The 27373-nt window shown below is 37.9% G+C and overlaps 3 protein-coding genes across 3 annotated transcripts; 1 reads left to right on the top strand and 2 right to left on the bottom strand.

Moving 5' to 3' along the window:
- Positions 1-5570: 5570 nt before the first annotated feature.
- On the bottom strand, positions 5571-9318 carry LOC147859211 (uncharacterized). The gene is made up of 6 exons (XM_087326377.1): positions 8919-9318; positions 8188-8480; positions 7019-8044; positions 6700-6886; positions 6272-6597; positions 5571-5982 (listed from the first exon to the last, which is right to left on the bottom strand). Exons 1-6 carry the CDS (start codon positions 9232-9234, stop codon positions 5665-5667), a joined length of 2466 nt encoding a protein of 821 aa, XP_087182503.1. The 5' UTR covers positions 9235-9318; the 3' UTR covers positions 5571-5664.
- Positions 9319-13843: 4525 nt separating this feature from the next.
- Positions 13844-15380, top strand: LOC147859210 (Nucleic acid-binding, OB-fold-like protein). Its single transcript, XM_087325286.1, has one exon. It carries the CDS (start codon positions 14711-14713, stop codon positions 15212-15214), a length of 504 nt encoding a protein of 167 aa, XP_087181412.1. The 5' UTR covers positions 13844-14710; the 3' UTR covers positions 15215-15380.
- A 1097-nt stretch (positions 15381-16477) lies between these two features.
- Positions 16478-26596, bottom strand: LOC147859209 (mitogen-activated protein kinase 15-like). The gene is made up of 12 exons (XM_087326238.1): positions 26466-26596; positions 25006-25168; positions 24112-24520; positions 23158-23285; positions 22987-23046; positions 20134-20283; positions 19903-20058; positions 19692-19829; positions 19552-19625; positions 19371-19457; positions 17553-17755; positions 16478-17033 (listed from the first exon to the last, which is right to left on the bottom strand). The coding sequence occupies exons 2-12, from the start codon at positions 25033-25035 to the stop codon at positions 16735-16737; spliced, it is 1734 nt and encodes a 577-aa protein (XP_087182364.1). The 5' UTR covers positions 25036-25168; positions 26466-26596; the 3' UTR covers positions 16478-16734.
- Between the last annotated feature and the right edge of the window lie 777 nt (positions 26597-27373).

Genomic DNA, 27373 nt, shown 5'->3' with positions numbered 1-27373 from the left:
TCTCCAAATCAATAATTTGAATTGGATCCATATTTCACCTCGGTATTGTTTTTAGATAAATGCACAAGCTTATACACTAGAAATACCTTGAATAGAAATAAAATGCAATTGCAAGTGTGTATGGTTGTTTAGTAAGGGTGACCGTATCGAGAACTCAATTATTTGCATTTACAAGTTGAAAGCAAAGTGTTAAAATGGAGAATTATTAGCATGCAAAGCATATACAAACTAAAGAAAGAGCAATAGAGAAAAGCACGACGAGGAAACAAATCCACCTATAACAATATCAATTTCTCCAATATAATCATATTAACATAGTGTAGTTGCACAATTGACATAAGGTTAACGAGTGCATTATCTGCCAAAGCACATCATAAGAACATATTTTTCATTCATCATAAAAAAAGGCTTTAACATCCCCACAATTCATAGTTTACAAACTGAGGAAGTTAATTCTTATCAACATTCCTAAATTAAATTATTTTTTTAGCATGATGGTGCAAGTGCACTTTTCAATACTACAGTTATGGCCTCAAGTCTTGACTAATGTATGTAAGAATTAGTTCATAACTATAAGTTTAGTTTGAAATCATGTAGGACCAACAAATTCTCTCGTTGAATTGTTTCTTCATCATTTTGGTTTGAGATTATGCACCACTAACAATTCTCATAAAAAATAGTGTCATAGCATTGACGCTAATATTTTTCCACAACGCAAATATATTGTGTATTCAAGAACCCGAATAGGCTTATATGCATGCATAAATAAAACAAATGTTCCATTGAGCGTATTGGTATCATATTTTATGATGAGATGGTTGGGTCACAAACAAACATATGACAATGATCACTTCATACTTGATTGATTATTATTGAATATCTTGTTCATACAAGACACCTTCCCATTTTTAATTGAGTAACACATACTTTAGTCTAATATTTATTAATGATGGTTTGACAATTGACTTCCATCAATGGTGCATAATCTTTTCCTTGCTGAGTCGCAACATCAAATCACCATGTAAGAAACAACCCATCATTGTGAGTGCAACAATACCAACAATAAGAATCAAGATTAGAAATGATTAAATTGGGCACTTAGTAAGGCAAAGTTTGTCTTATGGAGAATGTAAACAACATTGTTAAATTGAGTTAAGCACACTAACACACCTATACTTTTACATATACTATATATTTAGATGGATGATGATATTTCATTTACCCTAAGACACGTCCATGCTCCAAAACATTGGAAGACATTTCATCGCAATATAATGTTGACGATTTGATAATAATGCACCATCGACAAGTGTTCCATGGGTCAAAATTCAACATTAAAGCAAATAAGTGATACATCATGACACAACTTCCTCCTTGAATCCACATGCCACAAATCATTTATGCAATACCAACTAACGATATATTTTAGCAAGTGACATAGACACCTCTCCTCCCAAATGTCATCATATGCAATATTATTGTTATGTCATACCACTAATATCTCTAAAAAGACTTTTATGCATAACATTGGATTATGGAGCACAATCAATAAGAATGAGCCATGTTAGGTATCAATTAAGAGTATGTGGCACCTATCAAAAGTATATTGAATATACACAGATAGCAGTATACAAATGATAGCTTAGTTGACGTATTAGAGTTCTCCATTTCAAGCCAATGATGAGATGACTTATAAGGAACAAAAACTTTTTAAAAGAGCAACTCCAACATACTGAATGAATAAATGAGGATTTTAGAGCACATATGAATCACCATATTTTAACATTCAAACCCTCATCAAGAAAACATGCATTTGGAAAATTGAACAAACTTATAATTCATAACGAAGCATCAAGCACTCTCTTGAAATGATTTCATCATGATTTCTCTTCCATACACAAAATTCGATGTAATGATTTATTTCGAGTGGGTCTTCAAAGAAAGCATCTCCTAGTTGAGGGCTAGAATGCAAAACGAAAGTGGGTATTGTTTGTTAGCATTGTTGAGCACGAACAAACTACTTACGTTCATTTTTATTATCTTTTTAGCTTTGATCAGCTCTATGACCGCTTCCAAAGCTTAATTTAGCATCGCATTCGAGCAAAAACAACGAGGCAACACCTAGTGTGTTTTTTTTCCTGAAACTTTTGTCATATTTGATTGAAATGGTCTCGACCAAAATATAGAGATGTCCCAATACTTCTTCTTCTTCTTCTTCTTCTGTTTTTTTGCTATACATAGATTGTGAACGTTTCTCCTAAGCAGTTGTGAACGTTTCGAGATAGGAGTGCAAGTGTGTAGGCTTTTTCCTAGCGGAAGGAAAACGCGAAAGTCTTTCTAAAATCTTTCTTCGAATGATGCATGTTGGGTTTGGCAGATGGATCAATGGGAGTGTCAATGATATGTCGATTCAATCCCACACCCTCCAGGCTCCTCCTCGGAATAGAACACCATTCAAATGCAAGTGCATGGGATGATCATAATGATATGATATGATCATGGGCTTCTTGAATGAGGAATGAAAGATGAACTCCAAAACAAACAAAGCATGCTCATTACAAATAAATATAAAGAATTATTTACATATTGGGAAAAATAAATTACCGTGGGAATTTATTTTGGATGATACATATATTTATTAATTTATTTATATATTGGGTTTTAAAATGGTGTTCATATTAGTAATATAAATCAAGAAACTTTGCGGCAGAGAATTAATAACTAATAAATAATAATAGACGCAAAAAGAAGAAGGCCAAGAAGCCCAAAAAACATTAAACAAATAAATAAATAAACTACAGTATTTGTTTAATAAAAAAACAGAGAAATAAATAAAGAAAGAAATATATAATAAATTTATGATGCGGAGGTGGTGTGTTTTTTGTTTGTTTTTATATAACCGCTCACGGGGTCGGTTGTCTCCTTAAATTATTACTCCTAATTATAATAATAACAATTTTAATTATTTATCCTATTTATGTATTCACTTTATTTTCTGCACCATCGCCACATTATTCATAAACCCACCTGTTTTTAAATTCGTTTTAATTGCCTTTTTAAATTAAAAGATTCAACCAGAAAAATAAAAATAAAAGCATTAAAAGAAATGGAGAATACTAATGTTAATTTAATATATAAATAAATTTATATATATCTTTCTCTCTCTCTCTCTACTGCACATACACAGAGAATGTGGTGGTTCTTTCTTCTTCATTCTTCTCTCCGTCGCCCGCGTCGATCCTCGTCAAACGCTGTGTATAAAGCGATCCTCGCAGAAGCAGGCGAAGAAGACGAAGAAGGAGCAGGCGGCCTATCAGGCGATGCTCGCCATAGCTTCCTTCTCTGCTTCTATCTCCTCTTCCTTTTCCTCTTCTTCTTCCTCACCTGCAGATCACGCCATCGCTGACCACTACGCTCGTCACCATCACCATCACCATCGCCAGCAACAAACAGAATACAAATCTTCTTGAATTAGCTCCTGAACGATTCTCTAAGAAGTAAAAAAAGAAGCTGGATGTTGCCATAACTGCTGCTGCTTCTTTTTTTGGCTTACTATATACACCACTGCCTACTGATCTAAATAATAAACCATGGAGTCCCTTGCTGCTCATTCGTCATCATCATCATCATCATCTTCTTCTTCTTCTTCATCATCATCTTCGTCCTCTTCATCTTCTTTGCCTTCCTTTTCTGCATCCTCTTCGCCATCCAGCTCTCTGAACAAATCTTTGGCTAACAATGCTTCTGTTCTTATCCCACCAAATTCTGAGATGATTTCAATTATCTCGAGGATTAGTGAAAGCCGTGACACAGTGGCTCCCCCTCATCGTTATCACCGCACTCTCCACCTTCAGGTCATAAAAGTTCGTGAGGAAGATGAGCACCTCGCTAAAGCAATGGAAATGCTCGCGTTCCATTCTCCCTCTCACCATCACCATCCTCGACATGTCAATGGCCATTTCTGCTCGTCTCCTCTTTCTCGGACATCCCCTCTTGGATCATCTGCAGTGCAATTCCCGCTGTGGGACTCAGTACAGTGATACACTATTATACAGATGCATGCTCCTAAGAGGTACAACCCTACACACAACACGGTTTTTGCAAAGCTTCTTCACGTTGCACTGTGTCTGCGCCTTGTCTCAAACTAACAATTTTATGCAAACTTTCTCCACGTTGTCTCACGTTATACAGTTTCTTCTCGTTTTCTTTTCAAAGTACGCTTTTTATTCACACAACTACGCAGAGTTGCTTTACAAAGTTTTCTACACGGTTTTTTCACGACGTTCCTGCAATGTTCCACTTTTTGCGAGGTATATCACACAACGTTTCGGCACGGTGTCATCTTCTGCTACAACTTTTGTATCAGAATTTATTGCTTCAAATACCAAATTGCTGCTGCTTATTTTGTCACACATATATAAATATATACTAAGGTCTTGTAATCTCAGTTAAATCAATCGAGAGAACGTGGTGTTTCGAGCTATGGTACTGAATTGCGACTTTGCCTGCTTGTTCTGCGTTCATCTTTCTTTCTTTATGGCCATTCTAGCTGTGTAATTCCGCGATTCTTCCCTAGCCATTTGGTTAGAGGAGAATATTGCAGAGATTTTACCTTGAAAGAGCCTTTTCTATGAAGAAAATAAGAAAGAAACTTTGCGTTGTAAATATTGAGTGTTCGGATGTCTTTATAAAGAATATTTCTTATATAGTGCGTCTTGCACAAGCATGGGATCAAAGTAATGTTGTGATGTCTTACTGTTATTGTTTTGATCTCTTATACTGTTGTAGACGAATTGATGTGCATACATGATCAAGGAACGTATATTGCAATAAGGTGTATAACTAGTCCTATGTTTCAAGTATAACTAATCGAGTTTCAACTGTCTGTAATTAATTACAATTCTGCATCTTCTTTTGACCAGGATCTCTCGTCTAATAGATTTCTGGACGCTCATTTATCCATTTAAACTTCGCGGATTCTCAGTTTTAAAAAGTAGCGATATTCTTTCTTAGCCTGGACGTGCATATTTTAACGAATATTATTATGATTTCCTACATGCTGGATTTCAATTACTAGTAATTTGTAAATCTTTCTACCGGTGTATTTCTCCTATTGCCCATATATTGTTTGGATCATTCGTCAATCTTGCACTTCTTTACTCCTGTGTATTGGTGCTAGAACTGCCTAATTGAAGTGTGTAATTGAGTTCCTCACGAGGAATTTCATGTTACAACTGAATTAACGATGAATGGGGATGAAATATAACATAGTACAAATTCATAGAATGGAACACGTTGTGATGAATATATATATAGTTTATAGTAAAAATCGAGAGTTTTACAGAATGGTAGACCACATATCAATCGATCTAACAGGATGAATGAGCAATCAAAGAAAAAAGGGAAGGAAGGAATGGAGGTGCTCAGGGTAGCAGCACCTAAACAAATTATTTACTCACACCAATATTATACTTTTATAGCTGAATCTGCGTCCAATTCAGACATGTCTTCTCAAACTTCATACTTCATATCTCCAGCGAGGCCTTCGACTTGAGAGAAGCTCGCAAAGACTTCAGGTCCAAGAGGAGCTTTGCTATGCTTATAACTTTCAATAGGCCAGGGGTTTTTAGGTCAAGACAAGCTAGTTCTGCTCAGTTTATGAAGTTAGGTTAAAACAAGCTTTAGACCTTTAGCTTGTTTGCCGCATTGCTTATTCAGACCTTCCACAGCATGATGATGATGATGCTTCCCATAAGTAGCCATAGCTCTCATTGTATCCATCAATATACCCGATTGTCTGTTACCGCTTCCATCTGATGACGTTATTACACTCGGTGCTAAAGCAGACGTACTCTTCACATGCCATGCGTTCTCTGATGAGTTGTTATATCCATGGGCAAGGCTTCCAGACCATAGGAAACGATCCGAGTATGGACTGACCAAGCTCTCGCAGAACAAAGGAGGTGCATCGCAAACCAATCCCTGCACATTCACGATAGATCAGATAAGTGAGAACAGAACTCTGGGAATCAACTGGAAATGGCGTCAAGTCACATCACACCAGGTAAGCTTCAGAACAAGAAATGAAATCGATTCTCCATTCATTGAAAACCCAAATAAGCCTTCAAAACTCTAAACCAACTAGAGATAACTTGAAATGAATTTGCTATCCACAAGTCAATTGAAATTTGCTAGCATGCCATTCATAATCCACATAAGATAATATAAAAGAAACAACTGAAGATGGTTTGGAATCAGGATCTAAACAAACCTCTGCCATAGCCTTAATTCTCAAAGCTGTGTCATTCGTAAGCAGTGCAACTTTCCCATGAGAGACCACGGTGCTGAAGAGAATGGCACAATTGAGGACATGATCAGCATTTGTTGGCGAGAGGAGAAGGTCTCCATTGAAGCTTCCTGCAGAGTGAAATTCCTGCAGACAGGGAGACCCAGGTGGAGTCACAGCGGTCATACTCTCAGAAGAGCTCTGGACGTGGATCCATGACGGAAGCTTGACCATACATGATTCTATCCATTTCAATGCCTTTTGATGTACCTTCCCTGCTCCTGCTCTGAAGCAATCCAACTCACTTATCACTGCAACAACCAAACTCAATCGTTTAGCATTTGGCTAGAAGACGACCACCTATTCTCTGTCGAATATTCATCAACGGCATAATGTGTGTGACATTTTGTTACCTATTTTTGGCACGATAAGGCGAACCTCTCTTATTCCTTCTAGTAATCTGAGGGCCTTGAAAGACTCTGAATCGAGAAAGCAAGACATATCCACCACGATGTCCCACAAACGGCGTTGCTCGCATCTAGCAGGAACTCCTTGCAGAAGTTTCCTCTGTATGAATGAATTATCCACAGTCTGCATCATCTGTTCAAGAACGTACAGCAGAAAACTGTTAAAGAAAAAAGAAAGATGACAATGGAAGTAAAAATGGAAACTTAAAAACAGGAAACGAGTCCTCTATTGCATGGCATTAAATGATAGATTAGAAGTTTGCACCACAGGAGATGGACTTGTTTCTCTGCATTTTTGATCCATCGAAGCTGATCTGTAGCTCAGTGATGGAGCTGGGGGCCTGCTAGCTGGTAATGGTAAGCATTGAAAAGGAACCCTGCATTCCTTTGTCTGATCTATGGGGATACCAGACGACCTGAGTAAACCTGCACCTGTATTATTAATTCTTCCTCCTGAATGCTTCTCTTTAGTTTCTACATTGGATCGTGACGCAGGAGTCTGGTTTTCTTTGTCAGACGCATAGGTCTCCATATCCTCTTCAGGATACTCTTTCTTGCTATTATCCTGCAATGAAGGACGAATTTTTTCAGCCGTAGATTCTGGGAATCCAGTTCCAGCAGCAGCACGTCGAATATTACGAGCTAACACTGAGTTTCTTTTCACATTCCCATCCGAATTCTTCGTATATTTCACTGCTGTAACGCAGCTCTCATTCTCCTTGTCAGATTCATAACCATCCATTATGTCGTCCTCGTGCGTGTCTAATGATATCTCTCCTCCTGCAAGTTCTAAATCCGGATCTGAGGAACCTTTTTGAATCTTTCTCGTTATACAGAATCTACTTTTCATTTGGTCTTCCAACAGGCTAGTCTCGAATGTCTGATTCTCAGGAAATTCCTGATCATCGTCAATGATAGGAGTGAAACTACAGGCCGTGACTGGAAGAGGTGGGGCCGAAGGAGCAACAACATCATTCAGAGAGTAGCACGATGGCATCGGTGGAGCAGAAGGAGCCGCAGTGTTAATGCTATTCAAGCTTGCTAATATTGCATTTGAAGGTCTTAGTACAGATGTAAAGAGTTGCGGAGGAGGGTTGAGTTTGGTACGACGAAGCCATAGCCTGGACGAATTGTTATTCACATGTGATCTCTCCTCCTGCTGTTCGTTATTGTTGCAGAGACGATTATAGCCATTTCCGTTGCTTTCTGTCTCTGTGTCATTCTTTGTCTCGGGAACGGTAAGACTAACCTTCTCCGTTTCATCAATCATATTGATCTCGTTATGAATCTCCTGCAGAAATTGTACAGATGAAATCGAATAGACACTTAGCCTACGATTTGAGTCCAACAAGCATGATTTCAAACATGCACTTTGGAAAATTAGTATCAGAAACATTCCATGGAAGAGATAAGAATATCAGCTTAATTTCTTACATTACTCAATGCAGATGGTTGTCGTGCCCCCACGGATTCTATAGATTCTGTAACCTCATCCTGATAAGAATGTTTCTCCTTTGAATCTACATGAGAGGACAGTGGTGAATTACTGCTAATCTTCGAAAACTCTTCACTTGAAATTGCGTCTTGTGGAAGTGGATGAGTGGGAGAAGGAAGCCATTGAAGCACATATGTCCGAGACGAAGCTCCAAGCCTAATAGAATCTCCTTCCTTGGCCTTCACAACCTTCAGAGGAGGAAGAGAAGTTCCATTGACCCAAGTTCCATGGACTGTGATAACAGACGAGGATTGAATAAGCTTCAAACAAATCCCTCATTCTTGCAAAAGATTTCCCATATTTCTTGGACAATATTACCATATTCTTCCACAAGAACACCATATTCATACCAGAGATCACCATATTCATATACTTACGATTGACACATTTTTTACAACATTGCATAAGATTGCTACGTTCTTGCACAGGGGTTAGGTGATTCATGAAATGGATTTCCATGCATTTGCACAAGATTGTCTCATTCTTTCATAAGATTAAAACAACCTTGAACAAGTTTAGAATGTGCTCTAACAGGATTACGACACTCATCAGAGATAAAAAAAACGCAATCTTATGAGTAAAGACATAGCAAATCTGATGAAATGTGGAGCTCTGAAAGGATTTTAAGGGAATAGACATACCAGTTTTGACAAAAAAAAAAGACGATTACCTGAGTTAAGATCGGTGAGAAGGAATTCCTGAGAGGTATAAGGAACTTGGATTTCGAGATGGTGCCTGCTAATGCTAGGGTGAGAAAGAATGATATCACAGTTGGTATGACGGCCAACGAGAACACACTGGTCATGGGCATGATCAAGACTCAAAGATTCAATAAGATGCCCATCCTTGAAGACAGAGATGTAGGGAGACAGTATTCGTGATGCAGAATCGTCTGCGCATGAAGATAATGTGGAATTTGCGCTGACTCCGTATTCGGCCATGGCGCCTGCAGGGATCACAACGGGATCACGAGCTTCTGCAGGCATAGTCTGTAGTAGATGAAGCGGACGAAGAAGACGAAGGAACGCAGGATATGAAAGAAACTGCGATGGTAAACCTAAGAATATATATTAACGTCTTCTAAGGCCAACAGACAGACAGGCAGACAGAGAGAACCTACATAGAGGAGGAATTATTAGCGAGAGGAATTCAGATTTGTGATGAAAGGGCAGATTGTATGAGACAGAGCGATGGCGAACAGATATGGTTGTAGTAGTGTGAAGGGATTTCAGAGGTGTGCAGGTAATTGGGGATGGCGTGGAGGATGGAGGAGATCGATCCACGGGCATGAAAGGAAGGGGCAAGGATTGGGAGAGAGACGGACAGACAGACAAACAGACAGCGATCGATGTCAGACTCAGAAAGGCTTCGTTCGGAGGAGAGAGAGAGAGAGAGAGAGAGAGAGAGAGACGATTCAAAAAAACAGAGCAGAACAAAATGTGACCGTTGAGAGAGGAAGCAAGAGAGAGAAGACAGACAGATGGGACACACAGGTTAAAGATGCAGTTAAATTATGTGTGGGTAGGGGTAGCCTTAATTAGGGATTTTTTGGTAATGCCTAATTACATATTATTTATAGCCTAATGGGCTTGTAATTAGGGTTTTGTCAAAGTTAGGCACTCCAATTTAGCACTGGGAAGTGGGAAGTGGGGGACTTAGACACTGGTTTGAAAAATTAGGGCCCAAGGGCTTGGGGTATGTATGAACCTATAAACCTATAAACCTATAAACTGAACCACATATAAGGAACCGATAAACCGTCAAATTTAAAACCAAACCGACCTAACACTTTTTAAACCAAAACAAATAGTCTATTTATATTTGAACCGATAAACCGTTAAGCCACGGTTTAATGGTTCAACTTGGTTCGAGCCGAAACCAAGGCCATTGCTAACTCCAAAGACCTTGAAGATTGGTTTAATGTTGTGTTGCTAATTACGATTTTCAGTTATTGAAGTTGCTCTAACGAGTGAGCGAGCGAGATGAGGGGACATGCATCGACTTAAGCAGCTTCTTAAATTTCAATCGTGCATTCATACGTATCTTAATTTATTGAAGAATTAGAAGATTAATCATGTGTAATGTATTTTTGTTGCTTACGATTTTTCTTTGATTTACATCGTTGGTGTCGTTAATTTTCATGCTATTCAGAAGCCCCAACTTTGACCCTACAAAATCCAACACTTAAAGTGCTACCTTGGGCTTCAAATTAAAAGGCAAGAATGTCTCTGGATCATATGTGGCTGCAAATTTCCCTTGTAGTAGGATATGCCTTCTATGGAATGTTAGAGAATAATAAACAAGGCAAGGGATAAAATGTATGCTAACACGAATGTAAACTCAAAAAACAAATTATCTAATATATAGAAAACATAGAGAGTGTAGTTATGTGTTGTGCCATCAAATTGTCAGATCAGGCTAAATCAATAGAACTGAATCACTCCACCTTTGAAAGATTTGTGCTTTGTGACCTTCGCCATGGCTAATAGGTTCTTACAACCTACAAGGTCATCCTACATGTGCTTTTAATGTTCCAAGTATTTCAACCCACAAAATTTTTCTCCATGCTCCTAAGAAGGCTTACTATTCATCATTTTTCCTTTGGGTGACACAAAAATCGAGAATATTTTGTTTTTATTGTTTTTCATTTAGTCGACCTTTGGTGCCCGAGGAATTGTAGCCCCTGGAAAGCAAATACATGGTGATTGTTCAGTCCAAGTTTAAAGTCGAAAGAACCAGCTAGCATGGAGGATAGGGTGGCCCGTGCCATAATGAAGGCCTGGTCAAGTTTAAGAGAAGGGTTGGTCTTAATGCAACCGAAAATGTTGGATGAAAACTACGACAACCGTTGTTTTGGAACCCCATGATTAGAAGCGAAGACGGTATGATGCTTGGACAAAAAAAATGCTTGCCATGGAGGCCTATGTTCGAGTACAATGAAAAGGTTACCAAGTTGATAAATAAGGTTGTTGATGGTTTAGATAGGTTGAACGAGGAAGAGGGGTTTGGTCAAGTTGGTTTGAAGGTGAGGGTATTGCACAAATTATTCGTGGTAGGTGCACAACTAACGAGGATCGCTTGTGGGGCAACCTAAGTGCTTTGATTGACAATGGCAGGCGGTTGGCAGTGCGGTTGGCAATGTTGGAGGGTAAGAAGTGGCAAGTGAACTCGAACCTAGGAAAATCGGGTAATGATTGTAAATTATGGCTTTTCGACAACAAGCCCCTATGTGATTTGGGGTGGGATCCACTGGGGGTATGGTGGTAGAAACCCGAAATGAACAAATTGGAAGGGTTTTTTAAGTACAGTTCTAAGCTGAGAAGGCAAATCAGTGGGTGTTCAAACTCACAATAGCTAGAGGGATAAAGGCATATTGGATGACTTCTTGAAACCGTTTTGGAGGAAACTATGGGCATTGGATATGCCTGAAAAAATAAAGGTTTGGTTGTGGCTTCTTAGCCATAAGGTGGTACTAGTAGGGGATGAGGTTCCATGGTGGGGAGGCTGGTTGCAAGTTATATGGACCCACTTTGGAAGCGATCCTTCATTGATCCGGGAATTGTGTGGAGGCAATTAGCATATTGGGTAGAAGTCTCAGGACCGTGGCATCTTGCAGTGTGAATGGGAAAGTTGTGTGCAGGTCCTTACAGGGTCTGAAATTAACAGGTGAAGGCTAGGGGGAACAATTAAACCCACAAGGTCATGGATTTATAGTGCAGGGTGGCAATGTGTTCCAATGTGCTAGGGTGAGATCTGGCATAAACTCTACATTTTTTGAGGAGATATGGATGATGGTGGCGTGCTTATCGTCTAGCACATTTGGACCAAGCGCTGCAAGTTAGTTTTTCAACATCAGAAGCTCCCAATTGGTGAGGTATTGCTAAATATCTAGTTTGAGGTGGTATCCTGGATGCATAGACGGTATGACTCAATTTAGGGGTGTAAAGAATCGGATATGATTCTTGTGCAACGGAAGAGATGTGTGTTATGTGTATGTGTGAGAGGAAAGAGATGAGAGAAGAGAAAATAGAAGATAGATAAATGAAAGAAAAATGAAGTACTCAAGAAGAAGGTGTATATTAACAAGGAGAATAGCAAATACAAAATATAGCATTACACGGAGTCACAACCGACACTCTATGAAATAGGAGGGTGCTTTATATAAGGCCACCCTCTCTCTTCATTAACTCACGAATTGGACGGAGCAGTAATGGCAAGGTCAAAGTTTCTACTGAAATAGGGTGAATCTCCTATGATGGTCAAATCTTCAACAACACCTAAATGGAATTACCAAGCACCTAGGTGGTAGTTTCTGCCAATGTTTCCCAATTAGTGGACAAGAGAGGGGTGAAGGACATCGTGAGTTTTGCTTAATTTGTTGTTGTTTTGGGAGTGGTTGGATATTTCGATCCCTCTAAGGCTAGGCCTTGTGGATCTTAATGTTTGAACTCTGTTGTATTTTGTTTGCTAACTAATGTGAAGCAATGTTTTTTTTGGAGAAAAAAGTAGGGACCAACAAGGATGGATAGTCTCTCAAAAGTTACACCAACGTATGTTCCTATTCATAGGCCAATGGGTGCACTCTCAGTTTGTAGATGAGAGATGAACACTTTGGCCCCAAACACTACACAACTTGAGGAGAATGTGAAGGAGCGGGGGTAATACGTTATGTATGGATTTTTGTTCCTCTGATGGCCATGACATCCAAGGTGAGAAGTATTCATATGCATACAAATTGGCATAGGGTTTCAAATTGGACATCACTTTTCAATTCAACTTGTCCCGCCCTATTACACCACTAAATTTTTTTTCTATCGGACTCGGACTCATGTGCCCAACGCTACTTAACTACGCGAAGGATGACTAGGTGAAGTATTTGGACCTACTGAACATACAACCCAAACCACCTTGTCTAGTTTAATAGGTCCCATTAACTCATTTAAATTTGTTGTCCCATGATGTGAGTCATGGGTGTCTTCTTCATCCTCTGAGAAGACTTAGAAGCCCACAACTCACGGGGCCTTCTCTACCCATCGAGAAGGCCCTCACCTCAATCCGTCGAGGTGGTCTATTGTGGTTCTAATCACAGAACCCCTCAACACATCGGATGTGTTACACCCCCTCCTCCCCCCCCCCCCCCCCCTTTCACTTAGTGTCTCTCTAAAGCTTTATTATGCATGAGTTGACCTAATATATTTGCAAGGTTCACCACAATCTAGGATTCGTTGTTCCACCCAAAAGACATCTTGTATGTGCGCACAACAATGCCATGTCTCCAAGAACTGAGTAAGGAAAGTTTTTAACTTAAGACATGAATGTTATGATCTTAGCTAATACAATGGCTTAGAGAGAGAGAGAGAGAGAGAGAGAGAGAGAGAGATTAGAAGGCCTAAGCTTTATAGTGTGGTTTTTTTTTTACTCAAAAATTCCAAGAAGAGGTAGATAAGGGTAGTTTTGTAAATACAGAAAACATACACACATTCATAGGTGGGCATTTTACAAAGGAAAAACTACCCATGAATGTGTGTATGTTTTCTGTATATACAAAACTACCCCTATCTACCTCAGAGGAAAAACACAGACGAAGAAGAAGAAGAAGAAGAAAACCCAGAAATAGTAGTAGTAGTGGTAAAATATAATTCTTATGGGGTTGTGAAGAAAACTCAGAAAGCAGCAGAAGCAGAAGCAGAAGCAGCAGCAGCAGCAGCAGCAGCAGACGAAGAAGAAGAAGAAGAAGAAGAAAGGTTCATGCCATAGGGGGTTGTGGATCTTTCTGGAGCGTATCTTCTTCTATTTGATTTTGATAACTACCTTGCCGTTTTCTCAAGGAAGATAGGTTCCTGAATCCTGTCTCCTCTCCGATTCAGCTCCTCATTGCCATCGCTATCATCATCATCATCATCTCATCGTCGTCATCATCATCATCATCATCATCAGTGAACTGTTTGAAAGGTCAGAGCATTGGTCTTGCTCACTCTTGCCTGTATCTTCGTCTTCCTCTCATCCACTCCCAGCACAATCGTTGCTGTTTCGATGCTTATTGCTGGTTAGATCATTCTTCCAGACACAAAAGTTATGGTGGACCTGACACAACCCTAAGGTTTTGTCACGCTCTGTTGTTTTCTTTCTCTTCTTTCAATTAACCAGCCCATGGTTTCTCCAACCATTCAGGAAAGTCAAGGTTTTTCTTCATTATTTGTTTTCTTGTAGTAGGGAAGTTGCAAGCCCCCCGTTCTTTCACCATCGTCTTTCTTGTTTTCCGGAAATTGTGTATTCGAATGAAATCTGTCTTTCTAAAGCGACATATCAGGGTTTCCCAGAGATTTGGTTTTTCTCGCGTTTACTCAAATCGTGCATTGTGAGTGGATCTGTTAATCCATGTGACAGTTTGGCTTCTTTCCAACACTTTCTGTGTACACATTTTCCTGTTCTCTGTGCTTTCTGTCTGTGATTCAAAGAAAGATGCAACAACCTCCTCAGCATCAACATGGTCATATCTTCATTAAAGACCTGCGTCCCTCTGCTCAAAACAATGTAAACACAACCTTCATTATACTAGAGAAAGGTTCATCATCGAGAAGCGATGGCGGTGGCCAATTATTGTCTATAAATCTAGTATCAGATCAAACTGCCTCAGTTCATTTACAGCTATGGGGAAATGAATGTGAAGCTTTCCAACCTGGAGATATAGTTCGTCTCACTAACGGTATGTTCTCCTTCCACAAAGCTAATGGTTTTGCTCTACGAGCAGGGAAGAAAGGGAAGCTAGAGAAAGTTGGAGAATTTACCATGGTTTTTGTAGAAAGCCCTAACATGAGTAAGATCCAATGGCTTCAAGATCCATCTAATCCTTCAGTGTGGTCACCTGTGGGTCTAAATAATCAACAGTTTACTCAAGGTTTCCATGGTAGCTCGGCAGTACCTGTAGCATCAATTCATCGAACATCACACCATGATAGAGTATAATTTGCCATTCTGTTGTGATCGGTTTGATAATGTTACTGTACTCACTGTATTCTAATCTGAAGAAGTACATGGTATCTTAGAACTTTCAGGATAAAAAGACATTTTTGTATTTTCTTTGATCAGGTAGTACCTGTAACATGTAATATTTTTTGGATGTGTCCGTTTGTGAGGAAGATGCCCAAGTATTTATTGACATCGGATGCAACAAACAGTATTGGTTGAAACTAGTAAAAACTTCATCACTACCTGCTTATTGCATGCTTCCATGTAGATGCAAATTGAATTCGGTGAAACAATTTTTGTTGAAACGGTGTGGAAAAAAAGCAAAATAGAAAAACTTAGTTTGTGTTGAGGTTTGCAATTATTGAAGGATGATCAATGTGTGTATATTAAGATATTTTTGAAAACTTATCAGAATTTGTTGAAAAAATGTGTCATAAGTGCTTAATCAAATGAACAACATTATGGAGTGGAATGCTACGAGTACAGTTGGAATTTAATAACCTTTGAAAGTATAGCATGGATGAAATTATCAATCTGAATTCCATACATCGAGTTTTTCAATCTATGAAATTCCAAACAAAAGATTGTCCAAAATTTACATAATTGGAGTGCTCACAAATATCAAGTGAAAGGGTTAGCAAGAAGAGACAGATAGATAAGTAGGACTCTATTATTGTCTTTGGAGGTCAAATATGTAGTCTATGAGACCAAAAATATTATATTTCATGTACTACAAGTGAAACTGAGTGGTGACTCTATTGTGGGAGATAGAGAGAGTATATAGCCATAAGGAACAGAACCAAATAGCAGCATCAAATCCATGAGGCAAATGGATTCTAAACAAAACAAGCACACCATTTTCTTGTGAGTTGGATCTGTAGCACACTAGAATGTTTTTAGTGCACACGTATATCCTGCTCTTGGTTTGAAGCTTTACTTATATGTCTACTCGTCATGCACAGGAATTTGCGATTGTCTTTAAACGAAAATGTTAGGGAAGAGGTTTAAACCCATCACCTTTACCCTAAGTTTAGTTTTAGTTTGAGTTAGCAATGATCACTAAAATATGAATACATAATCCACTATACCTGCATTCCTCCATTGCAAATCACAATCTCACAAGTGAGACAATTTAGAAGCCTCTTTTGAATAGACCAATCCTAGTTGTAACTGTTCATTCTCATAATATATACATTTTTTATTTGTTCCACCTGACAATTTTAATTACTTCACCAAATTCTAGAGATCCAGTGTGCCAAGTGAAAAACTTCATGAATATATATATATACAGAGGAAAATGTTACCAAGTAATGTTGGCACCTTGCTGGAGTATTTAAAACAGCCCCATGGCCTAAATGAACATAAACAAATGGGGACTTTGAAAAGAATGGAAGTGGATGGTTTTTGTTGTGTATGGATCCTCCCCTTACAGCCTTCAAGAAGGGACAAAACTACTCATTTTAGGAATCAATGATAATATAAACGATTTCATGATTTGGCTCCATACAAACATCAATTTAGTACATCGAGTGGCTCAACCCATTTTGAGCAGCCTCAGCAGCCTTCCTACTGGAAGGTCCGATTCCAGCAAATTGTGTTTTTGGCTGCATAACACTTACAGGTAGTGGTGGTGGTTCTCTTTTCACATCCATGTCGGACGGTCCCGTTGGTAACCTCCTTGTGGAAGAATATACAGGAAGACCACTATGGGTAACACCATTTCTTATTTGTCTACGACTTTCATAGGTCTCCAATGATGCAACACTGTTTATAGGCAATCCAGGACCTACCACTTTACCTGGTTTAAGAGGTATACCTAGAAGAAGAAAAATAAACAGAATAATGTGCATCAACAGACAGAGAGCAAAAGAGAAAGCACATAAAAGACATATGATAGCACAAGTAAACCAAGATTGTACATTGACTGAGAGAGACATAGAGAAGCACCGATTAAGGAAGAACATGTGACATCAGAATTCAACCACAGGTATACATTGAGTAAAGTGAGATGCAGGCAAAAAGGAATGCACACAATAAAAAAGAGATGATATCACAAAAACAGAATAACCCCATTATAAAAAAAAGACCATATGATGTCACAAACCAACCATGTGCATTGTCCCTACTATAGAATTAACAAATGGTACAAAAGAAGAACATACAATATCAATGATCAACCAAGAATTTGCATTGACTGAAGAGAGATCTCAAAGAAAAGGAAAAGCACATAATAGAGAAGTAAATCCCTGAATGAAAGATGAAAAGAACCAACCAAGCAAGAATGTGTATTTCCTGAAGAGAAAGATGAAAAGTAGTAAGGAAATTTAGTCTCTACCTGATGGAGATGTGCGCTGGTTGACATATGACGGAGGTTTGTATGCACTCATAGGTATTGGTGCATTTCTGTCAGGCACCTTGCCTGTACTTGTATACTTGGCCATGTTCTCTTCTTGGACATCTACGGCATGGTCTTTCGCTGGCATTGGTTGTGTTTGCTCTTGTGATTTGGGCATTTCATTACAGTGATAAAGACAAGGCCTGAAAATCAATCTCTTTTCGTTTTCGTAAAAGATATTGTGCTACACTAATCTCTCTCTCTCTCTCTCTCTGATAGGGCAGCTGCGAACCTCATCACATCAGCTACAGATTGAGGTGGGCAGATATACACGACTACCTTTAGAAGAGAGAATTTGCCAATTGTGTCATCAAGGAGTGGAATCTGAAGAACACTATGTTTGTCATTGTAGTGTCTTTTATGAAATCAGAGGGAGATACCATTGCCTCTTTAAACAAGGCTTTGGCCCACTACGCAAGGTAATGGAATATGAGGACCAAAGATGCTTAGGACTTTTCTTGCTCGAGCTCAAGAGACATCGGGAAAAGTTGTTGAAGAATACAGCCACACAAGCTCATCCACAAAGAACAATCACAACTTTCTTTAGCTCCATCACTCCTAATGCTAGAAGTCAACCCCAGGATACAGAAATGGGATCCAGACCAGGATATAACAAAGGGGTTACGATTGATCGGGCAATGTCAATTTGCCGTGCACGTAGGCCCCGGCCCCATGGACCACAACCCCGACACCCTTGTCATCGACAAATAAAAGCCATTATCTCCCACCATCGTAGGTGCTTCCCTCGCTTCGGAGACATTTCCATTCTGGATCGACCTATGATAGAGATCTTTCGGAGACAAAAGCTACAATACACCTAACTTGAGAATCTCGCATGTGCCAAAAACCAGATTCTCTCGTCTCTTTTCTTTTCATCTTATTTACTTTTATATTTACTGTGTAATATTTACTTTATTTTGATTTGTTCTCAAAGACGAGAAAACATTTAAGATGTAATCTCTTATTCTGTCTTATAGGCCATTTTGGTCTCTCTCTCTCTCTCTCTCTCTCTCTCTCTCTCTCTCTCTCTCTCTCTCTCTCTCTCTCTCTCTCTCTCTCTGTTTTGGCCAGTGGTAAACCATATTTTTACTAATCCATGCACTGCAGTATGGCAGTAATGTAATTTACCTGCACTACATCCACCTGGTCTGTCTTTCCCTCTCCTCTCCAATGGACATTAATATATCATAATCCTCACTTTAGATTTCTTAGCCACCCGAGGACAACCAGATGCAGTCAGTGTATTTCATCATTGCCTCACTCCACCAATCATCTCATATATAGTAGTTACGCAAATCATGACTTTGACACCATCTCACAACCGATTGTAAAACTAACTCGTGCATCTTTAGGAAAGGGCTTTTATTCTCTCAATATGGATAACCTGAAGCTACAAATAGATATATTTATGAATTGTCTCATATACCGATTTTGGCCTCTAGCCACTATCATTCTTCTCGGCACCGTCAATATAGGAGACACTTGTATGACATCTACCAGTCCATATGTCATCCTGTTACTGGCTTCTCAAGGAGGATAACAGATCATCATTATCATCTCTCTCTCTATCTATCTAAATATAGTGCATGCCTCACAATAATACAACTGTTACAAAATGCCAGCAATCCCATCCATATTGATTATATTGCACAATAAGACATGACTTTTATTGGGTTTATCCATTACAAATAGACCATTGCTTATCTTTATCTTTCTATGGTTCTACGAAGCAAAACAAAACATAGATAGATAATGCACCTTGGAAGCGAAGTGTGCTGTCTATCTAAAGGTGTTGTTCCACCACTCTCGAGATGAGAAAATTGTTTCTTGAACTGGTCAACAGCACTTCCATCACAAAGGAAGAACATAAAAGCATGAACTTCATCATGTGTAGCCAAATTGACCAATTCAGATCAAAATTCATTAATAGTTAGGCTACCTTGGATACAAGAAGCTAGATCGATCGGTACCATTTACATGTTCTTTTAGTTTCTGTGGATGATACTCCAGAATCTGCCAAGTAAATCATATCACAATATCAACAAATTCCTAATATGTTCAAAAGATCATTTGAATTACCTCTCGGTAAATAAGCTCTCGGACATCATCTTTAATCACTCTGCGCCTTTCAAACTCAAACTCTAGTTTGGTAATAGGTTGAGCTGATGGCTCGCGTTCCACCTTGGCTAAACCCTTGAAATAAGGATCTGCCAATGCCTACCAAACATTGAAAAGGTATTGGAAACAAATACAGCAAAACATATAAGACAATCTTCTGTAATTTGTGTACCTCCTCTGCAGAAGGCCGATCTTTAGGATCAAAAGCAAGAAGCCTTTCCAAAAGACGGAGAGCTAAAGGATCTGTACTGGGGAACTTTTGAGAAAGTTTAACAGGATTTTTTTTGGGCATGGTACTTAGATACCTTCTAGCCTTCTCATTTCGAACCTAAAGAAGCAAATAAAAAATAGCATGAGCCATGAGGATAACAAAATTGATAAATGTAGTAGTTGAGAGACAAACCCTTCCAATCACATCCGGATGTGGAGTGCCAAGAAAGTCAGTTATGAGATCCAGTTGATGAACTACATTCTTGCCAGGGAAAAGAGGCTTTCCTGTCAGAATTTCAGCAAATATGCATCCAATACTCCATATATCAATTGCAGGAGTGTACTGCACAAGAGTCACAAATGATCACTGTTAAGACATGTTGAAGATTTATAAGCTTTGTTATAGCCTGCCTCCCTTTTGTCTCATTTCAAGAAGACCTATTTGTTTTAACTTGTTCCAAGAGTCAGAAAACCGGCAGTTGTAATCTAATGAAAAAATCTCCTCTTTTTTCTATAATCCTAAGAAACATGTTGTCAGATCATTTACTAGCAAGAAAATGGGTGGCATATCAAATCCAAATCAGATTACCAAGATATTCTCAAGGTCACAGAATCACAGCAAAACCATATAGCAGTTTTATCATTTGAATAGATAAACATATTTGAAAGATCACATATTTATCAAACAGTATGACAATGCCATGCAATCTCCACCCACAGCCTTCTTTGTTGCAAAAAGATTTTACATAAAACATACAATTCAGTAACATCTGGCAGTTGTTAACCACACAATTAGTTTTTAAGTATCAATAATCAAACATCACAAAATGCGATATTGGTATATGATCACAGCAGAAATATTGGTATATCCCTGAAGGACAAATTTCTTCTGCAGATTACAAAATGACAAAATCAAAATTTTAGAATCTTATTCTAACCATCAATGTTCAAGAAAGAATATGGTATGAGACATAATGTTTTGCATGTAATAACTATTTTTTTAAATAAAATTGCAGACATTCCTAGATTTCAAATTTTCTTTATCTAACAGATGTCCAAAAGCATGTCAATATTTGTACATTTATTTATATTTGTATAAATAACTAGCTTAGTTGAATAAGGATGGCAGCAGAACACGGCAACAAAACACAGCATGTTGCACTGAACATGTCAGATGATAAAAGTTCATGCTTTTCTTTTTCAAACTTGTAAGTTGGGCGTAATATGAAAACTGCCCCTACATATTTCAAAAAATACCATTTGCTATCTTGATTTGTGCTTGCTTATTATCATGATAATCTATTAAGATTAATTGCAAAGACTAAATGCTGCTATTTATGAATTGCATCTGAACTTTGCAATTATATGGTGCTTCTAGCATTAAATTATTACAGTGCTTATTCAGACAAAACGCAGCTGACTTTCGCAATATGATACCCATGCCATGTGAATCACTAGGGTTTTTGTATCCGATTATATGGCTCTTATTCTTGCTGATGGTGCTTATTCTCACCTAATGCATACCATAGATGGACATCTGATTAATCACATCTGTGGAGTATCAATGGTGGTGATTAATCACATCTTGATATAATTGATAATGATTTCATCAATCTGGATTAAGTTGACACCTTGTTTTACCAGAGGCAGGAAAACGTATATGAAATGTCATAAGAACATTGCATCGGCATAGTAATTAATCCCGGTGATTGATCACATCTCAATACAATTGAATTGATAAGGATCTCCTCGATCAGGATTAAGTTGACACTCTTTTTTACCAAAGGCAGGAAAGGTATATTTAAAATGAGAAAGGAGAACATGTAATTGACAAGGTTTCCAACAAATACAGGATGGAATTACAGTAAGTATATGATTCTGGGTTTCCATATATCATAGATCATATGGCACAAATATGCTAAACACACTGACATAAAAACATCAAATTCAGATTATCCCAATTTCCTTTTACTAGAGCTTAAAATTTCAAAAATATATTGAATTGTCAAAATAGACCTTTCATATTGGTAGAATATAGATTCCTATATACGAAAATATAATCCCACATTGAAATGCACATGTTTCCATTACCATAGACTGTGATAAAAGAAAATGAGTATTTGAACAAATCATGGAGAAAAGATTAGGTAAAAATTAAGGTAAATTGTTTATTGCAACTAGAATATAAAGGTCTTCTAATTGCCGATAAAACTCAAAAGTGAGGATGTTCCAATACAACATGTACAAAGTTTAGCATATTGTTTGCATGTGTATGTTTGGTTAAACACGAGGAATGTTAAACATTCTCTATATGCAAATCCATTTTATTTTATTGCAGAAGGTGTATAACAATGAAAACAGACATTTTGGAAAGAGATTTGGATCATATGTGCAGGAGATTGCAACCTTAATTTCACTTCCAAGACCCCTCTAGTTGTTTCTATTTTAACAACGATCTACACAGATGAAATATTTACATGATTCTTCACTTCTATTTAACATCTTCCCTCAAGACTGAGAATGTTTCAAAATAGAATACACAAAGTTTCGCATATTGTTTCCAAATGTATGTTTGGTGAAACACAAGGGATTGTGGTTAAAAACATTCTCTATACACATGATTGATGATATTCTCATATACTTCTATTTAATGCGGAAGGTGTATAATGATGCAAAACAGATGTTTCGGAAAGATATTTGGATCAAGTATGCAGGAGATTGCAACCGTAAATCTAACCTCCTCCAAGACCCCTGTAGTTGTTTCTATTCTATAAAATATCTACAGACAAAATGTTGAAAAAAACAGATACGGTTCTTATCTCTATCCAAATTTTAATGGAATGAGCCATACCAGCTTTAGGAAATCCCTAGTGTTCAAAGCCAATGGGAAGCAATGCAAAAAGTGCCAGAGCCATCTCTACAACACCATAGACTATACGAAAATACATAATTTTCTTCTAAGAAAGAATATGAATATGTGGATGGCATCAAAACAATATACATGAGCAAGAGGCATCATCATTAGAGAGAATGAAAACTATCTTACTTTAGAAAAGAATGAACCACAAAGCTCTGGAGCTCGGTACCACCTTGTTGCAACATAATCCTGCAATGCACATAAGCTCTCATACTCAAGTTGATATCGATAATAATGAAATGATAATAACATAGATCGCTAAAAGTTTCTAAGCTTAAAGAATGGATATCGCAGGTTTACAGTCCAAAATATAGCCGTTGGAGTGTCCTGAAAAGCTACACGGGCCAAACCAAAATCGCAGATCTTTAACTTGCAGTCTGCATTTGCCAATATGTTCTTTGGTTTCAAGTCTCTGTGGAACACATTAGCTGCCAATTTCCCAATTTAGAAACTTCATATAGATGCTTGTAAAAACTACCCATAGCATACAATCCCTAAGGGAATTCAAGGAAACATTGCATGCAGCTTCCATCCTGAAATCCTTTTCTTCTCTAACGTCCTCAAAACAGTTTTGCACACTTAAAATTGATGGTTTCACAACTTAATCAATTTCAAAACTGTCCAAGTTAACATACACAAGTTCACAGTTTTCCAAAGCATTACTTCATGAGATGTCCCCAGGACTATTTCAGCACCTAGCCAAATGGTTACTGAAACTTTCAATAAGTTCAAACAGAGATAATAGCAGATCCAAGTTCCAGCAAAACTTTGTCAGCAGATTTCATTGTGAAATCTAATAAGCCTAAGGCCATTAAAATGGTTTTGCACGCTTATAAGAAATTGGATTGATGCCTACATAAGATAAGATACACTGATATAAAGTATTGCAAAGATCTTTACTTTACTAGACTTCCTGATGACTATCTCCACATAACTGGTTTCTTGCACATGTGTTTGTGTATAAACTGGATTGATGGACTACATAAATTGATTTCATGTTTTAGCACACTAATATAAATAAACTCAAACCTCCTCCATATCATTCCATTACTTAACTAAACATCCATAGGGTTAGTGTATCTATGCACCTGACAATCATAAACAGTAATGACACATCCAAACCAACATGTAAACAGATATAATAGCACCCATGTCAGTACATTATATATTCAGTCACTACGTAGGTAAGTGTATATCTCAGCACCTAGCAATGTTTTCTTGCACAGAAAGAGTAATGAAAAATCCGAAACCAACCTGTATGAATGTACTTTAATGCTCGTAAAAGCTGGTACAAAAAAAATTGATAATGCTCAGGGGTCAAGTCATCGTTCGCCTTGATGACTTGATGAAGATCTGATTCCATCAGTTCAAAAACAACATATATATCTTTGAAATCTCGTGGAGACGGTGGAAGCATAATATGTTTAATTTCCACAATGTCTGGATGTCTTAAAAGACGTAGTAATTTAACTTCGCGGAGGATCCGGGTGGCATCTGAGACATGCTCAAATATGTCATTGATTCTTTTGATGGCTACCTTCTCACCAGTATGTGTGTCTAAAGCAGAGCAAACAATGCCATAGCTACCCTTTCCTATAATCTCTTGAATCTTATAACGATTCGCATCACCATATTCAGTAAAGAACTCAGATTCTGCACTGCCCTGCAATAACATCAACTAGATGTTCTCAAATCAAACAAAAAGAGCAATGTAGAAAATGAATTACAAAAGAAACTGTATTAAGTAAAGAACTTAGCTTCTATATTGCCCTAAATGATAACATTAACTAGAAGTTCAAATTTCAAAGAAAGAACGATATATAAAATGCATTACAAAAGAAACGACGTTCACTAAAAGAACTCAGACTCCACGTTGCTCTACAAGATAGCGTAAACTATATGCTCTCAAATCAAACAAAGAATGATATAAAAAACTTATTACGAAGACATATTCGATAAGGACTTGGGCTTCTTGCATGATTGCATTGATTAGATGCTCTCAAACCCAGCATAGAATGATACAGAAAAATGCAGTACAAAAGAACACATCCTGAGTAAACAAGTTGGCTTTTTGCATGAAATGTTAACTAGATGGATGCTTTCAAATCAATCATAAACTGATATACAACTTATCCAAAGCCATCATACCTTGCTGCCCCGCTGTTCTGCTGGTTTCATTATGTTGTATTCGAAGAAACCCAACCTAAAACCATGCACTTAGCTAACCACTCCCTTTGAAAAAGTAAGCCCCTTTTGATTTCAAACTTAAAACACTTTTCAGCTCAAAGTAAACCACAGTTCATCTCAACACCTGAAAAGATACACCAAAACAATTGAGCTTACCTCAAGGAGAGCTTATACTATGTCTATGGATGAGCTATAAATCAATTCCAATTTCCAACTAACCTAAAACTATGCACTTAATCTCATTACCTAGATGCCTACCGCTTCAAGAACGAATAGAAGAAGTAAATTAGATTTCGACACTGGAAAAAAATAACTGAGTTTCAAAATGAGTGTTGAATACCAGTGTCTAACAGTATATTCCAATTTCCAAGTAACCTAAAACTGTGCAATGGATCTGATTTTTCGATTTACATAGTAAATCCTTCAGTACATCTTGCGAAGTTGCTGAAAATAACCCTTTTTTATGCGGAAAATTCTTCCATACATTTAAGTAAATTGCCAAAACTTAACCTTATTATCTTTTCTTCGTATATCATTTTTTATATAGAAACCGTTTCCTTTTCATTTCAGTAAATCGTGAGAAACAACCTTCTTTTCTTTCATGTTTATCTATACACAGAAAACCTTTCTTTTACACTCTCCGTCAAACCCTAATCCATTATATCCATTAAGAACAATGGCCTTTCTTTACGAATGTGGAAACCCTAATCCATTACAGTCCTGAAAGAATGATGGCTTTCTTTCATTACAATATCAGTTAACTTGGAAACTCTAACCCGTCGTATTTCTCTAATAAAAATGGTTTTGTTTCCTTATTTGGAAACAGTAATCTATCAGGTTTCTATGAGGAAAATGACCCTCGTTTTCACTAAATTTGGAACCCCTAATCCATTGGATTTCTATAATAAATTTAACCTTCTTTCCCGTTACAATCACAATAATCCATCAAGTTTAGAAGAGAAAAATTCTGATCAATGGTATTTTTTCATTAAATAAGAGACGTTAATTCATCCATGCTATTTCCTGTCTAGGTATGTTTAGAAGAACCTAATCCGTCAAATTTTTATAAGAACATCAGCCTTCTTCTTCAAATCAATCCCGCTTTAAATATCCAGAAGAAAAACTGATCTTATTAGGTGAAGAAAGAGAAAGCAAGGTTTCTAAAACAGAGCTGTGTCAAAATTTAAGGTATTCTTTTACAATTTATGCTCGCTCTTGAAGAAAGTTAGACGGAAATCGTAGGGTTTCAAGGGCAGAAAGCCGTCCTTTGAAGTAGAAGGGAAAGAGGTTTGAGGAATAAGGAAAATGATAAATTAATGGTGGTCACGTACAAGCAAAGGGAAGAAGAAACGAAGCCCAGCGAGCTAGGTATGATGAAATTAGGGTTTACAGACGCAAAAGAGAGAGAGAGAGAGACATACCTTACTGATATGAGGAGAGGGAATTGAAGTAGCCGTTGTAGAGAGAGAGAGAGAGAGAGAGAGAGATTCTTCAAAATCGCCCACATAGATCGGAGGCCATAGCCAATGCATAAGACATAAAACTATGTATACATATGTATACAGTATATGTATATCAGTATATGTATGTAAATTGTATGTAGTGAGTGAGCAAGAGAAGGAGAAAAATGAAGTATAAAGAAGAGAGAGAGAGAGAGAGAGAGAGAGAGAGAATAGTGAGCATATCTCAAACCTAAGGTCCTCAATACATAAAATCTCTCTCTCTCTCTCTCTCTCTCTCTCTCTCTCTCTCTCTCAGAGACACACAAGAACAATGGTGTGTATGTAATAATGAATGTCTACTCTCTCTCTCTCTCTCTCATGGTTGGGTCCGAGTCTTGTCGAGTAGTCCAGACATCTCATCTCCTTCGATAATGCAGTTATTATACGCATGCCGATGTATTTGGTCAGATCCACGCTCTCTTTGGTAATGTAATGTATGTATCTGGTCGCACCCCCCACCCTCTGTTGTGATCACGTAGTATGAGCCTGATGATGGTATGCGTATCTCGTAGATCTTTGTTGGAACGATACACAATTATTCTTACATCTCGATGTCTCCCATCGAATGTCTACTACCACTACTCTTTTTGGCACACCCCTGTTTAGGTAGACATACATCCACTCCCCTGATTATCTTATGGCGTTTCAATCATTGATGGGTCAGTTTATCTCATAGACAGCCATTACGATTATGTGGTAATATGTGGCAACATTACTTGATCAACTTCCACTCTCCTGATGTCTAGTGTAACCTCCAATACATTCATGTTAAAGTAATGTCTCGTGCGTATGATAGTTAACTACTCTACCTGCATGACATGTCCAAT

Source organism: Azolla caroliniana, unplaced genomic scaffold, assembly GCF_043228905.1.
Source record: "Azolla caroliniana isolate FFs.n. ecotype wild unplaced genomic scaffold, voAzoCaro1.0.p SCAF_10, whole genome shotgun sequence".
NCBI lineage: Eukaryota > Viridiplantae > Streptophyta > Polypodiopsida > Salviniales > Salviniaceae > Azolla > Azolla caroliniana.
Note: the sequence above shows the minus strand (reverse complement) of the source record. Positions and strands in the feature narration are given on the sequence as shown.

Bases quoted from the DNA above. Each gene is read 5' to 3' on its own strand.
- LOC147859211 (XM_087326377.1), bottom strand. From the start codon at position 9,234: ATGCCTGCAGAAGCTCGTGATCCCGTTGTGATCCCTGCAGGCGCCATG. The intron at 8,481-8,918 runs GTAATCGTCTTT...CTGTTATCACAG, and splicing joins TCTCACCGATCTTAACTCAG to TCCATGGAACTTGGGTCAAT. The intron at 5,983-6,271 runs GTTTGTTTAGAT...GTGAATGTGCAG, and splicing joins GAATTAAGGCTATGGCAGAG to GGATTGGTTTGCGATGCACC.
- LOC147859209 (XM_087326238.1), bottom strand. From the start codon at position 25,035: ATGAAACCAGCAGAACAGCGGGGCAGCAAG. The intron at 19,830-19,902 runs GTACACAAATTA...AATGTTTGGTAG, and splicing joins ATCGGCCTTCTGCAGAGGAG to GCATTGGCAGATCCTTATTT. The intron at 19,626-19,691 runs GTAATTCAAATG...TTTACTTGGCAG, and splicing joins GAGAGCTTATTTACCGAGAG to ATTCTGGAGTATCATCCACA.
- LOC147859210 (XM_087325286.1), top strand. From the start codon at position 14,711: ATGCAACAACCTCCTCAGCATCAACATGGTCATATCTTCATTAAAGAC.